The following is a 15,803-nucleotide window of genomic DNA, read 5'->3' on the forward strand; positions in this document are numbered from 1 at the left end:
CTCTCTATTCTGTTCCATTGGTCTATGTGTCTGTTTTTGTGCCAGTACCATGCTGTCTTTGTGATCACAGCTTTGTAGTACAGCTCGAAATCCGGCATTGTGATGCCCCCAGCTTTGTTTTTCCTTTTCAACAGTTCCTTGGAGATTCGGGGCCTTTTCTGGTTCCATACAAATTTAAGGTCTGTTTGTTCCAGTTCTTTGAAAAATGTCCTTGGTATTTTGATCGGGATAGCATTGAAAGTGTAGATTGCTCTGGGTAGCATGGACATTTTAACTATGTTAATTCTTCCGATCCATGAGCATGGAATATCTTTCCATCTTTTTATGTCTTCCTCAATGTCTTTCAAGAGTGATTTATAGTTTCTAGAATATAGGTCCTTTACGTCTCTGGTTAAGTTAATTCCAAGGTAACGTATGGTTTTTGGTGCTATTGTAAATGGGATGGATTCCCTAATTTCTCTTTCTTCAGTCTCGTTATTCGTGTATAGAAATGCAACTGATTTCTCAGCATTTATTTTGTATCCTGCCACGTTACTGAATTGCTCTATAACTTCTAATAGTTTGGGAGTGGCTTCTTTTGGGTTTTCCATATAGAGTATCATGTCATCTGCAAAGAGAGACATTTTGACTTCTTCTTTGCCAATTTGAATACCTTTGATCCCTTTTTGTCTTCTGATTGCTGTTGCAAGGACTTCTAGTACTATGTTGAATAATAGTGGCGAGAGTGGGCATCCTTGTCGAGTTCCTGATCTTAAGGGAAAGGCTTCCAGCTTTTCCCCATTGAGAATAATATTTTCAGTAGGCTTTTCATAGATGGCTTTTATGAGATTGAGAAATGTACCTTCTATTCCTACACTCTGAAGGGTTTTAATCAGGAAAGGATGCTGTATTTTGTCAAATGCTTTTTCGGCATCGATTGAGAGGATCATATGGTTCCTGAGTCTTTTCTTGTTGATATGATGTATCACGCTGATTGATTTGCGAATATTGAACCACGCTTGCATCCCAGGTATGAATCCCACTTGATCGTGATGGATAATCCTTTTAATGTACTGTTGGATTCTATTAGCAAGTATCTTGTTGAGGATTTTGGCGTCCATATTCATTAGGGAAATCGGTCTGTGATTCTCCTTTTTGAGGGGGTCTTTGCCTGGTTTGGGGATCAAGGTAATGTTGGCCTCATAGAATGAGTTTGGTAGCTTTCCTTCTGTTTCTATTTTTTGAAATATCTTTAGGAGAATAGGTATTATTTCTTCTTTGAATGTTTGGTAGAATTCCCCAGGAAAACCGTCCGGGCCTGGAGTTTTGTTATTTGGAATGTTGTTTATCACTGACTCAATTTCTTCATAATTAATTGGCCTGTTTAAGGAATCAATTTCTTCCGGTTTCAATCTTGGTAGTTTATAGGTTTCCAGGAAGGATTCCATCTCTTCCAGATTGCTTAGTTTATTGGCATATAGCTGTTGATAAAAATTTCTAATAATCCTTCCAATTTCAATGGTGCTCGTCGTGACCTCTCCTTTTTCATTCATAATTTTAATTGGGTCCTTTCTCTTTTCTTTTGGATAAGTCTTGCCAGTGGTCTGTCAATTTTATTGATTCTCTCCAAGAACCAGCTTCTAGTCCTGTTGATCTGCTCTACTGTACTTCTGGTTTCTGCTTGATTAATTTCAGCTCTAATTTTGGTCAACTGCTTCCTCGTGCGTGGATTAGGCCTGTCCCTCTGTTGCTGTTCCAGCTTCTTGAGGTGAGAATATAAAAACTGCATTTTAGATTTTTCTATTCTTTTGAGTGAGGCTTGAATGGCTATGTATTTCCCCCTTAGGACTGCCTTTGCAGTATCCCATAGGTTTTGGACTGTTGTATTTTCATTCTCATTGGTCTCCATAAATTGTTTAATTTGATTTTTGATTTCCTGGTTTATCGAGTCATTCCTGAGCAGGATGGTTCTTAGTCTCCAAGTGTTTGAGTTTCTTCCAAATTTTTCCTTGTGGTTGAGTTCCAATTTCAGAGCGTTGTGGTCTGAGAATATGCAGGGGATAATTTCAATCTTTTGGTATCGGTTGAGACCTGTTTTGTGTCCCAGAACATGGTCTATTCTTGAGAATGTTCCATGGGCATTAGAATAGAATGAGTATTCTTTGGTTCTGGGGTGTAGTGTTCTATATATATCTATGAGGTCCGACTCGTCGAGTATGGCATTCAAAGCCTTTGATTCTTTGCTTAGTTTTTGCCAGGGTGTTCTGTCTATTTCTGATAGTGGAGTATTGAGGTCCCCTACTATTAATGTATTTTTATTTATATGTCTCTTTATTCTGGTTAAGAGTTGGCTTGTGTATCTTGCTGCTCCCCTGTTGGGGGCATATATATTTATAATTGTCATATCCACTTGTTGAATACTTCCCTTAAGAATAATATAGTGCCCTTCTGCGTCTCTAACTATAGTCTGTAGTTTAAAATCCAATTTATCTGATATGAGAATTGCTACCCCAGCTTTCTTTTGAGGTCCATTGGCGTGAAAGATGGTACTCCATCCCCTTACTCTCAGTCTGAATGCATCTTTGGGTTTGAAATGAGTCTCTTGTAGACAGCAAATGGATGGGTCATTTCTTTTTATCCAGTCTGCAACCCTGTGGCACTTTATGGGAGCATTTAAGCCATTAACATTAAGACTGAGTACTGAGAGATATGATTTTAATGATGCCATGTTGTCAGTAAAGTCTTTGTTTGTATTGGCTGTGACTTTCTGTTCTGTATCACTCTTGGGGCCTTTTTACTTTTATAGAACCCCCCGTAATATCTCCTGTAGGGCTGGTTTCGTGGTTACAAAATTGGTTAGTGACTGGCGATTCTGAAATGTCTTTATTTCTCCATCAATTCTGAATGACAGCATTGCTGGATAAAGGATCCTTGGCTGCATGTTTTTCTCTGAAAGAGCTTTACATATGCTCCCCCAACCCTTTCTCTCATTCCAGGTCTGTGTGGACAGGTCTGACGTAATTCTGATGCTTTTGCCTTGGTACGTGAGAAATTTCTTTGCCCTGGCCGCTTTCAATACTGTATCCTTGCATCTAATATTTGCGAATTGCACTATGACGTGACGTGGCGTAGGTTTGTCGTGGTTGAGCTTGGGAGGGGTCCTCTCTGCCTCTTGGACACGAACATTTGTTTCCCTTGCTAGATTAGGGAAGTTTTCAGCTACAATTTGTTCAAATATCTCTTCTAGACCTCTGTTTTTCTCCACCCCCTCGGGGATGCCGATGATTCTAACATTGGATCGTTTCATTGAGTCAGTAATCTCCCGTAACCTACATTCGTGGGCGTGGATTTTTTTAAGACCATCTTCTATTTTCATTTTTTCCTCTATTAACCCATCCTCCAATTCACTAACCCGTTCCTCTGCTTCTGTGACCCTGGCCGTCAGAGCCTCTAGTTTTGCCTGCATTTGGCTCATAGAATTTTTAATTTCTGTCAGATTCGCTCTCATTTCTGTCCTTAGGGATTCTATATTCTCAGTAACCTTTTCGTTAATAGTTTTTTCAATTCTACTCATCATTTTGACCATCGTTACTCTGAATTCCATTTCTGATAATTTGGTTACATCCATATCCATTATTTCTGTGGCAGAGGCCACAGACTCACTGTCTTTTCTTTGCTGGGGGGGGCTTCTCCTTCTTGTCATTCTGATGAGGAGAGGTTGCGGGGTTTCCAGAGCCCAAATTATTGACTGGGTCCCAGGCCGTGCCCCTTGTTTTATAGGGATCTTAGGGATGTGGGCTTCTTCTTTAAAGATTTTATTTATTTATTTATGTGGCAGCCAACCAGCGAGAGAGGGAACAGAAGCAGGGGAGTGGGAGAGGAAGAAGCAGGCTCCCAGCGGAGGAGCCCGATGAGGGACTCCTTTCCGGAATGTCGGGATCACACCCTAAGCCAGAGACAGGAGCTCAATGACTGCGCCACCCAGGCGCCCGGGTTGTGGGCTTCTTGATTTTTCAGCCTGCCTTCTGTGTTCTGGGGGAGGGGCCTGCTGCGCCGATACTCAGGCAACCCTGTTTGGGTAGAGTCTCTGTGTCCCCTGCGAGGGGGGATGGGGATGGGCACTCTCTGAGCCGGTGTTTCCAGGCTTTTGTTCTCTGGCGGCTTTCCCTGGCGGTTTGCTGTGCGTCTTCTGAGAGTCAGAGCAGCAGCGGCCGAATCTCAGCCTCCGTCTCAGAACAGAGGTATCGCAGACTGTTCTCCACTGATGTTCTGGCCACTTTAACTCTGTTTCTGTCGGTGCTGCTCAACCCTGCCGCGTCCCGGGATGTGCGCCCCACACCCGGCGTCCCAGCCCTCACTTCCAGGGCCGGCACATCTCTGTCCTTTGTGTTTCTAACGCCGCCAGCCGCCAGCCGCCCCGCACGCTCCGGGAGTTCCCGGTCTCAGTCTAGATCCAGTGAGCGCACCGGGATTCCGGTGATCCGCGAGATGCCTGGTGGCGCGCGCACCCGGCTCACGGTCTCAGTCTGCTGTTTTGCGGGTGCAGTCCGCGAGCCCCGCCCGCTCTCCCGTGCAAGTGGCTACCGCTTCCCGGCGCCCGAACGCGGCGGCTCCCTCCCCCTTCCGTTTATCTTCCGATATCTGTGCATAGTTTCATGGCTCCCCGCTTCATACCTCAATACTCAGCGCTGGAGATGTTCATTTGTAGAGATCCAGATGCATCATCCTGTGTCTCAGGCTGGTTCCGTGGTTGTTTAGGCTGGTCTGGTACCTATCCAGCTCGACTCGGGGGACTGGCTGAAAAAGGTGTCTCCTACTCCTCCGCCATCTTAACTCCTCTGTACAACAGGAATTTTATCTCACAGATTAAACTGGAATCCAGTAAATTCTCCTGGGACTGTCCCTACTTCATTTATTGAATCACACTGATTCTAGATAATGGGCAAAAATAGAAATGACTTAGAGTTTCTGAGGAGCTCAGCTAGTATCTGTGATTTATATTAATCAATACATACTCTCTATGAAATAAAATAAAATGAAAATCATCAAAGGAATAGAATCATACACAACAAATATATATATACACACACATATATATATATTCAAATATGTTTATTTATATAAAGACATCTATAAAATTGAGGTATTTTTCAATAACTATTATCTCAGTATAGACTTGGTTAGCTTAGCACAAGATCTGAAGAGTATTTTGCTTCAGGCAATACTTTCTCAAGCCTTTATTCATCACATTCTCTTTTAATAGCTCAAGAAGATTCTTATGACTGATTATTCTATTTGATTCATTCAGAATACACCAAAATCTAAAATTAAGCTTATTTTTTAAAAAATGACCAGGTATTAGAAACAATGTTTTAACCTGTTTCCTTGATAAAACCTGTTTCCCTCCTAAAGTTTTCAACCTTAAATACTCCTCACAATTGCATGGTCAAGGTAGACTTTGAGAGAAGTAGACTTCCCTTTTTAGTAACCATAATTTCCAAAACAGTGTAACAATATTAAATTTTAAAGTTACTTTTAGTCTATTGAAAGAAAAAAATGGAGACTTTTCAGGTAATTATACACACAATTGTTAATTTAAATGATAGTGTGAAAGACTCCACAAGTGAAGAAATAATTTATGTTAATTTGCAGTTATAGGAGTTTTTCTACATACTGTAGCCTCGTATTAGTCAAGGTTCTCCAGAGAAACAGAGCAATAGGATATATGTATAGATATATAAGAGGAGATTTATTATAGGAACTGGCTCACAGATTTATGGGAATTAGGTCACTGGTGTAATTCCTGGTTTTCCAGAAGCAGAAACTCTAATGTCCAAGGCAGGGGAAGATGGATTCCACAGCTCAAAAAGAAAGAGATTTTACCCTTCGTCCACTTTTTATTTCTACCTGGGTTCTCAGTGGATTGGACAGTGCCCCACCCACATTGATGAGGGCTGTTTTCTTTACTCAATCTGCTGATGCAAATGCTAATCTCTTCTAGAAACATCCTCACAGACACACCTAGAAACAATGTTTTATCAGCTATGTGGGCATCCGTTAGCCCAGACAAGTTGACATATAAAATTAACCATCACAAGACTCTTAAGCCTATAAGAATATTAATTTTTTTCATTTTATGTGAAATATGTATCATTGACATCGTTATTTTTTATATTTAAAGAAGTGAAGCATTTATTTCTGTATTTTCTGTCATTAGTATGCCAAATACTTTCACTGTTGAAAGCAACATTAATCATTTTGGGCTGTGGCTGATGTTACAGTACACGATAGCAACAATTCTGATAGACTTAAGTGAGAATGCTCACGGCGCTCCATACTAAGCAAACTAGGAGTGCCCATGTATTTTCACTGCAGTGGGGGAGGAGGGATGCCGGTAGTGAGGGGAGAGGAGAGAGATGAAGACACATACTCCTAGGAGGAAAAGAAAAAAATAAAATCTGTAGAATATTTTTCAGAACTGAAAAATATTTTAGAAAGAGGAGTTAATGCAACAGCCTTCAGGTAGCATTTATGATTGCGCGCGCCTGTGTGTGTGTGCGTGTGCGTGCGCACGCGTGTACGCGCAGGAATTGAGGGATGCTCAATACCTACAGCTTGCCTTAGAGTTTAAACTACAAACAAATAGATTTAGTACGTTTCTTTAAAAGGATAATTTAGCTAAAAATATTGTAATTTCTCTATGAGCTTCTGAATGTAACCCATGTGATTGGAATTTGATAGTTTTTCACATAAAGAGAATGAGAATTATCTAAGACCTCTATTATTTCAGTCCTTTATGCTACCAGGGTGGGCATTCCAAATTATCAGACAGGAACAGAAACTAGCTTTTATTAAAGGAAATGTCTCTTTACAGCAAAAGCAACTATAGATGTGTATTATATAATACACTGCTAAACTTGATTTTCTTCTGCTTTCTATTTAGCTTCAAATATCTTTCTTTCTTAGTCATTTTTAGCCAGAACTATGGACACATCTTGACATTAAGTGTCAAATGTGTGTCCCATACAAATTAGCCAAACTTCAGGCATCAAAATAGAAGGGAAGCAAGGGCAAACAGTATTTATTCACAGTTCATTGGTCAACATATGAACAGACATGGATAATTCTAAATTAGTCGCCTTAGCAGTTCTGAGATTTGGATCACATATGTGGATAATGTAGTCTGTAAAAGTTCTAGAAAGTATCTGGTAAGTCATGTAGCTGGAGGTAGAGAGAGATGCCCCATTGGTGGCATGGGCTCTTCCTTGTATCAACCACCAACCCTTTTGTGGACCAAAAGGAAAGGGAGACTGCTCCACCAGAAGCCTCCCGGTGGAGACTTTTCCTATATGTGTTATAGCTCTAGGCCCTCTCCCACTGTGTTTAATCCTCTGAAGCAGATTCCATTTATTTAGAATATAAATATAGAATTGCAGAGATCGAATGGACCTTAAGGATTGTTGTACTAATTAGAAAGTCTCAGCATTATTAAATCACCGGGCTAATAAGTGATAAAGCTGGTGATCAAACAGTCCCCCAGATTTCTAGTCCAGTTTCCTTGAACTACACTCTCCTGCTTTTTCCCTACTCCCGCTCCTTTTTTTCTAGGATATAGCTAAGAAGCAGTGGAATAATGTCCTGGTGGCACTTGTCCTTCTCTGTACACATAGAAAAATCACACTACTGACCGTAATAATTTATTTAATTCTTAAGGGATCTCTGTATTTTTCTCCAAACAGCCTCAAAACCAGTAGACTTGAAATCGTGCACTGGCCCCGTCCCTAATACTACACAGCTGTGCCACATTCCCTGCCCTATTGAATGTGAGGTTTCACCTTGGTCAGCTTGGGGACCTTGTACTTATGAAAACTGTAATGACCAACAAGGCAAAAAAGGTATGTACTATTGACATGCTTAAAACTCCCATCAGCTGAGGCAAACATGAATTATTTTAAATAATGTCATTAGTGTACCAAATACTTTTACTGTGATTGTTATTCTGTGTTACTTGTGCTTATTCATCTGTGATATTTTCCAAATGGGTACAGAGTATCTGTTGTGAAAGATGATTAAACCTACTCTGATGTTGGTACCTGAACATTAAAACTGGAGTTAATTATCTAAATCTTTGTCCCCTTCTCTGTAAAAGGGAGGTAATATCTACTACTGAAGTCTTCTCTAAAGTTTCAGTGAGATAATAAGCATAAAGCACTTAATTCAGTGCCTAATCCATAGCTAGTCCTCAATAAACAGAACTCCTTATTACTTTGAAGGTAAGAAGCGGGGGAGCTCTATTGCTCTTACGATGCGAATGATCTAAGAGGAGCAGAATAAATGCAGTGGTCTCCTATGTGGTGGGCATGATGAGGTAATTTTCACATGCTCTAGTAATTAAAAACATTTTATTTTCTTTCAAAGATAGTCTTCTAGTGATTCTAATATGTTCACACAGTAGTAAACAGACATTGATTTTGCTAGTGATTCTCATATGTTCACATAGCAATAAGCAGACTTATTAATTTTGGTATAGTCTGTCCAGAAGGGCAACACTTAGGTGCTATTAAAGCACGGAGCACGACTCTGAAAGTCCTCATTAGTCCAGATGCTTTATATCATCACTAGTTCATATTTCCAGGGCATCTAATATCAACTAAAGCTCAAAGAGACAATTTATCTGGGACTATGCAACTTCTCAGAGGTTTCTTTTCAAATTTAATTATGTGATAGTGCTGAAAAATTCAAAGTAATCGCACTTTGGTCATGAATATTTCCAAACAGCTTGAGATTTCATTGTCTCTTTGAATATTTTATAACTACAGACTTTCCAGATCAACCCAAGTCATTTTGTGTGTGTGTCTTTGTCTGCCTGCCTGCCTTTCTCTCTCTGCTTCTGCCTTTCCACCTCTCTCCAGTCCTGTGAGGGAGATAAGAGATATATGATTTTTCTTGCCTTCCCTCCTTGGCCATTCTGTTCATTCGTTCATTTACTCATTTAATAAATGATTAATGGGCTCACATTAAGCTAGAGTTTGGGGATACAGTAGTGATTAAAGCAAATCTGACTTCGACCCTCTACCCTCATCCAGCTTTCACTCAATTTTCATTCAGCCTTCGGAAATATTCAACCCATGGCAGTAACAACAAATATGTCCTTCCCCAATAATTCAGGTTTCAAACTGAGGAAGCGGCGCATTACCAATGAGCCCACTGGAGGCTCTGGGGGCACTGGGAACTGCCCTCACTTACTGGAAGCCATTCCCTGTGAAGAACCATCCTGCTATGAGTGGAAAGCAGTGAGGCTTGGAGACTGTGAACCAGACAATGGAAAAGAGTGTGGCCCAGGCACTCAAGTTCAGGAGGTCGTGTGCATCAACAGTGATGGTGAGTCAGGCGGGGGCATCTACCCTGCTGTTATGAATGTCTGTCTATCCCTGGAGATATGCCTTAGCTTACGTTAAAGTCTTGCGTCCCTTCATCAAAATGGGCTCCTGGTGCAAACACAGAAATAGCTGCTACTTCTTCTCTTCCTTCCTTCCTTCTTCCTTTTTTCATTGCCTTCCTCCCTTCTTCCCCTCTCTTGCACTTCTTCTCTTTCTTTCTTTCTTTCCTTCCTTTCTTCTTTTCTTCCTTCTTTCTTTTTTCCCTCCTTTTCTTACCTCCTTTTTCTCAGTCTCTCAATCTCTCTCTCTCTCTTTCCAGTGGTGGCAATGAGGAGGTTCCTTGAACAATCACAGGGTACTTTTTAATTTGAAAGCAGGTAACAGAGAATAAGAATTAAATCATCATCAAGGTAGTACAGTATTAAATTGCCATTTAACTGGCATGGAGGGGCCCCTGGGTGGCTCAGTTAGTTGAGTGTCCAACTCTTTATCTCAGCTCAGGTCTTGATCTTAGGGTCATGAGTTCAAGCCCTGTGTTGGGCTCCATGCTGGGCATGGAACCTACTTAAAAAAAAAAAAAAAAAAAGCCTGGAAAGGTAACATTTTCTAAGTGGGCATTTTTAATTTGCCATACATATTTAAATGAAGAAGGATTGTAAGAATTGGTTGACTTGAATCAAGAAGCCATAATTTCTTGCCCTGACATTTTGTCTTAGGGATATGATATAATTTCCAGACTCCCAAGCCACACGGCCTATTGTGGCCTAGATTCCTGAATCAACCTCTGACATTTGCCCCGCCTGCCCCCACCGGAATGTCCTAGAGCTCCTGGGATGGTGATTTTCCACAAGGTTCCTTTCCTAAACCATAAGAATTACCTTAGACTTTCACAGCTGATTTTTGTTTGATAAAATATCCTGTCTTGTTGTTACCCTGATGTAAGATTTTTTACATTCTTTCCATGAGTGCTGTTACTATTTTGGGGAGATCCCCTTACTCTTCAGTAATCTCTGAGTCACACTTAGGAAACATAGAACTCCTCACGACATAGTTTAAAACCTTTGACTAAGATCATCTCTAAGGGTCCTTCCAACTCTCGAATGCTACGACTCTGCACATCAGAGCAGCACGAGCACCAAGCCCCAGGGTCCCATGATTTGACAGTTTATGCTGTTTACAGCATATGCAGAGACATTCTGGTGCCCCCTCAGGGGCAGTGGAACATCTGGTAACCGTCATAATTCCTTCCATCCTATTTTCTTCCAGCAAGCAGAATTGTTTCCTCCTGTGACTCAGTCAGTGTTCAGTAGAGAAAGATACTCTCTGGGGTAAGACACTGACAGACACTGCTCGTACTGAGAAATTAGCCTTTCGACTTTGAAACATGCAGTGTTGTCTTTGTCCAGCGACCAGCATCATCATGCAGGACAGCGTTAGGTTAAATCCAGACCAGCACTCAAGGTGGAAAGGTGAAAAAGGGGATTATCGCTCCAGATATTTTATGATGAATTTTATGTATTCTGGGTTTTTTTTCTAGTTTTTCTGCTTTTCATAGATATAATTACCTATGATACATCCTCTCTTTAGCTTTTACTCAGTTCTACTCTAAAGGGAAAGAAGGAGATTGACATCTAATGGGGAAAAGAAGCAAAAGAATTGCATTCTTATACATCTGATTCAAGTCTTTATTTGAATTAGATGGCAATCTATGTTATCTTCTCTCTGAGTTGCTGTGAAAATAATGAGTCATGTTTATTTCAGCATCACTGGTAATTCCCTTATTGATACTTCCTATTAATTTTTTTCCTAAATTCAAAAACTTTTCTTATCCTTCTATAGACCTTGGGAGGAAGTGGGATTCCACACATTGTATAAGGTGTATATGAGTGAACTAAGGTGACAAAAAACACTAAGATAAAAAGTTCCTTGTGCATGGAACTCTGCCTAAATATTATTAAATGAAAAATCAGATCTCACTTATTTCAATGGTCTTCTTGCATATTTGTACAAATTCAGTCTATTTTAAATATATGAGAGGAATTGACTATCTTAAAAAATCAGTGGTTAATTTTTATTGTATCAGGTAAAAAATATTTTGTAACACAAGTAATCACCCCCTAAATTATCTCATGGAACACTGAAACGCTAAAAAACAAGCGGGAGAATGTATTACGTATGTCTAGTTATATTGAAAAGTAATGTACGCTATAACCTAAAAGACACATTGGTATCTCCCAGTATACATAAGCTGTTTTCACTTTGCCTGTCTCCCAGAAGAATGAATGCAAGAAAAGAAGAATGCTATTGATACTCAATGTGTTATTATTGTCCTTTATCAGGATATGTCTTTCATCATTAAGTTTTACTTCCTGACATGAATTTGTTGTGGAGCAACTCGGTATTTTAACTGGCTCAACTACAGAGGTGTATAAAATCAGGATAGTTCTTTATCATTGGCTCAAATTTATATATAGCTGAAACCTAATTGTGCTGATAGAATAGAGCAAAAGCTGGAGACTTGTAAACACTACTCCAGGATTATCATGTGGTCACCTGGTAAGTGTTTAGCAGCTGCACCAAATGTTGTTTTGTAATTAAATCGAACCCAGGGAATTAAAGTTGATTAGTTGTACAGACTCTACCCCTAGGCCTGGCTGCAGCTATAGATTTTGTTTTATAATTAAGTTAAAGCTCAACTAGGGAAATGAAAAATTAGAGCCTGTGAATGTTAGCAAATAATACAAAGGCTTTTTTTTTCTTCCACATTCCTCACAAATTTCACAACTTTGTTAATGACCTCAAAGCACTTGAAGCCTTTCTTCTTATTACTGAAATATCCTTTGCCAAGGCTTCCAAAGATCACTGGGATTTGTTGCTGGTTATTGTTCATTTTTCCAGTTGTCTTTCAAGAAGCAGGATTGGGGAAGGGTTTCAAGAACACTCAGGAGAAATTTTACATAGATTCTCTGACAGAGGGTATAAACAGAAATGTGAGACAAAAGAGAACTCAGAAGACAATTAGACTCTACAGAAAGAGATAAACACGTGATGTGTAATAAAAAAAAATATCACTCATAATTTAAAGATTATCAGAAAAGCAGTTCCTGATCTTTGAGCACAAATACAGGAATTATTCCGAAGGTCTGATGGTGACTTTTGGGGTTGGGAGGGGGAGAGATCCTAGCATTTGTTGGACCTTTAAGGAAAACCAAAATCTGTCCTGTTTCCTTTTTTGTGAAATCTGTGTGTTTTATTTAAAAGTATAAATTTGGTGGGGCAAGAGTACTTTTGATACTTTTGGTTGATACAACAACAAATTGATTGTTCGAGATAGAACAAAGCAAGACTTTTAGGCTGAAAGTGGAAAAGAAAATCCACTGTCTTACTGATTACTTAAGGAGACTGTAAACCAAATATTGTTTCCACATATCCCTCCCCTCTGTAGAAAAAAAAAAAAAAAAGATGCCATCCATATCTCATTACTTTGTGCTCTATTTTAGATATGAGAATTTCAAAGCCACAGTTTTGTATTTTGTTACTGTTATTACTTTGTAAAGCAGTGAACTTCAGCAGTTTCAAATGCCTACAACTCCTGTGCTATGGGTCTTACTCTTCTCCACATCAGTAAAAGTTCACATATAACCAATGACATTGACGTGTATGACTCACATTCATACTTGACACAGATTTTTATGAAAACAAAATACAATATTTCTGTGGAAGTAAATCAATACAATTCATCATTACATTGCTCTTAAAGGTAGAGTGGAAATAGCAGTGACCAGCCAGGGCCCTCAAAGTATATCAGGCTATTCTTGAAGTGCTATGGCTCTGGCTCAACTTCTTCCTCTTTCATTGGGTAGAGCATGTTAAAATTTAAATAAATGAAAATGTCATTATTATATCAATCACCTGTGATCACTCTGATTTATTTGTTAAAACCAGCTGACTTTAAATGTCATTAACAACCAGTGTTTTCCGTACACCCAAAACTTGACTGTAGCGCACCATTGCATCATGCCACCATGGTTAAAAACTACTGGATTATTAAGAACGTCTGCCAACAAATGCCTCATGTACAAATGGAAGTATTACATCAATAATATTAGATATTTATAAGTCATATATAAAGGGATATAAGATACATGGACATATGTATATATTCATTTTATGCAAATATTTTTTCAGTTTACACCATGAGATGCGAGATCCATTTTTGCAAAGAGTGTTCTGGATTCCCCAGTATCAGAATCTCCTTAAGTATGCTGTAAAGTCAGATTCCTAAGTCTTCTTCTCTACAGACCCAATGAATTGCAGTCTGTGCAGGCAAGTCTCAGAAAACTGCATTTTGATGAAGCTCCCTAGATTGTTCTGGTGTGCAATGAAATCTATGAACCAATGTACTAAAATGAGAAAAGGACTGTTTTGGTGGAGCCTGAGACCCAGCTCTGTTACCCAAACACGGCCAGCACTAAAGCAAACTGACTGGATTTGGATAATGCTGAAAAAGACCTGTGAATAAGAATACGTTGAGAGTAGCAGTGAGGCATGACCTTACAGTAAGTTTTTCTGCCTCTTTTGGAGCCACTTCGGCATATCATCAGAAGTGCCAAAAGAGCCAACTGTAAAAAATGGGAGATGACGATATTAATGTCCCGAGCACTAGCTTGTCACATAACTGCTTTTTCTTCCTGAATTTTTACCATGAGTTTCTTCCTTCTGGAATGAGATACGTATCCATATATGAGTAGGGGGAAGGAAAGACTTGAATACTGTTTCTTTCCCAAGTACTGCATGTCCTACTTCTTTCCCCCACATGTTCAGTATTAAGAGGAATATAAGGGGATATCATTTCAATAGCTTGAGGTAAATACCAGAATAAACATCTAGAAAATATTGAAAATTTTTACCTCTGGAAGGCAAAACTCAGTGTAGGGAGAGATGGGGTGAGGTACTGCTCTATTTTATTTTAAATCTTGTGGTACAATTTGTGTCCAATTTATAAATTGTATAAACACTGAATTAATTTGTCCAAATACATATTTATTAAGAAAACAGTCTGGATGGGGACCGAGGTATGTGGAATGAGGAGTTAAAAAATGGGGAGAAGAGCATTCCAAGAACAGAAAGAGAAATCATAAGACTTATGGTTGAGACTGATATTTTGACTGATTGAGAGTATTCATAAGCCTAGAAGCATAAGCCAGGTCAAGGATTAGGATGCACACAGTTTATTAAGGATATGCTCCCAGGAGAAACCAGTAAGAGGAGCGGGAATAAAGAAGCAAAATCAAGAAGAGGGAATGTGTGTTGGGTTCCCAAGACCACACCCTGGTTCTGTAATTCTCTAGAGGGACTAACAGAACTCAGCATAGAGTCATACCCACAGATATGATCTATTATAGTGAGAGAATACAGAGCAAAATCAGCAAAGGGAAAAGGCACACGGGGCAAAGTCTGGAGGAAACCAGGCACAAATTTCCAATGGTCCTCTCCCCATGGAGTCCCAGAGGATGTGCTTAATTTTTTTCACCAATGCGTTGTGACAGCACATGTGAAGTATTGTCTTCAGGGAGGCTCATCTGAGCCTAAGTGTTCAAGGTTTATGTCAGGGGTCAGCCATGTAGTCACCCTCTGCTTAGCTCATAAACAATATTCTGGACTCCCAAAAGGAAAGCACGTGGTCAGCCTAACCCACATTCTTTATGCAAATACTTTAAGCAGAGTGATCAACACTTCTCATTTAGAGAATGGTGGAGACCTCCAGAAATTGAAGTTCCCAGATGCAAGCCAAGGCTCAACCTAGTGAGCAAGATTGTCTAAGGGTAACACTCTTGGGCCTGCTGTTAGCTGTTTTGCACAGGAAAACAACAGCAGAGTTGCACACTCACTCTGATTAGGGAAAATATTCCGGAATTTAAATTAAACCCCAAAGGTTGTGGTTTTAGGAAAAAAGGAGCTGGGCTTTTAAACAGTATTCTGCTACTTCTATTAGCAGTAGAATCTGAGAGATGGGTGCAAAGATCCAGTAAAAAGGGTCCCAGAAGTTCCAAGTGTGCAACAATATTGTCCAGGAAGAGATTCAGTTATAATGAGAAGGTTTATAAATGTCGCATATACTGAACAAACCTAAACCCTGGTAATTATGTCCTCTGTACTACAGAGGGGAATGCCTATGAGGATATGGGTTTTCCAGTTGAGGGAAATGATTTGATGGGACATTTTGGTTGATAGATATGCAGTACTCTTTCCGTTGCCTGAATAATAACAAGAGAAGAGCTGAGTTCTGCAAAATAAAAGCTCCCTGTAGCAGTATGGAGAGAGAGGTATGGAGTTTGGGGATGAATAGCAAAGATGTGAGAAGGGTCTGAAAGAAGTGAGAGAAATGATCTCAAGGAAGAAAAAGTTTGAGGAGGGCCACAGCTAACTTGAAATACCCTTTGG

General features: G+C 39.7%; 1 protein-coding gene across 8 annotated transcripts in view; it reads left to right on the forward strand.

The window, feature by feature from the left end:
* The window catches only part of THSD7A (thrombospondin type 1 domain containing 7A), a 773,396-nt gene that overhangs the window by 605,163 nt on the left and 152,430 nt on the right, over positions 1–15,803 (forward strand). For all 8 annotated transcript variants that reach the window (XM_087861023.1, XM_087861022.1, XM_087861024.1 and 5 more), the window contains 2 exons: positions 7,719–7,874; positions 9,148–9,360. In XM_087861023.1, the coding sequence (XP_087717149.1) occupies positions 7,719–7,874; positions 9,148–9,360 (369 nt within the window). The remainder of the gene's footprint in view (positions 1–7,718; positions 7,875–9,147; positions 9,361–15,803) is intronic.

Source organism: Ursus americanus, chromosome 3 (genome assembly GCF_024610735.1).
Source record: "Ursus americanus isolate L20-20 chromosome 3, mUrsAme1.1.p, whole genome shotgun sequence".
In the NCBI taxonomy this organism is placed as follows: domain Eukaryota; kingdom Metazoa; phylum Chordata; class Mammalia; order Carnivora; family Ursidae; genus Ursus; species Ursus americanus.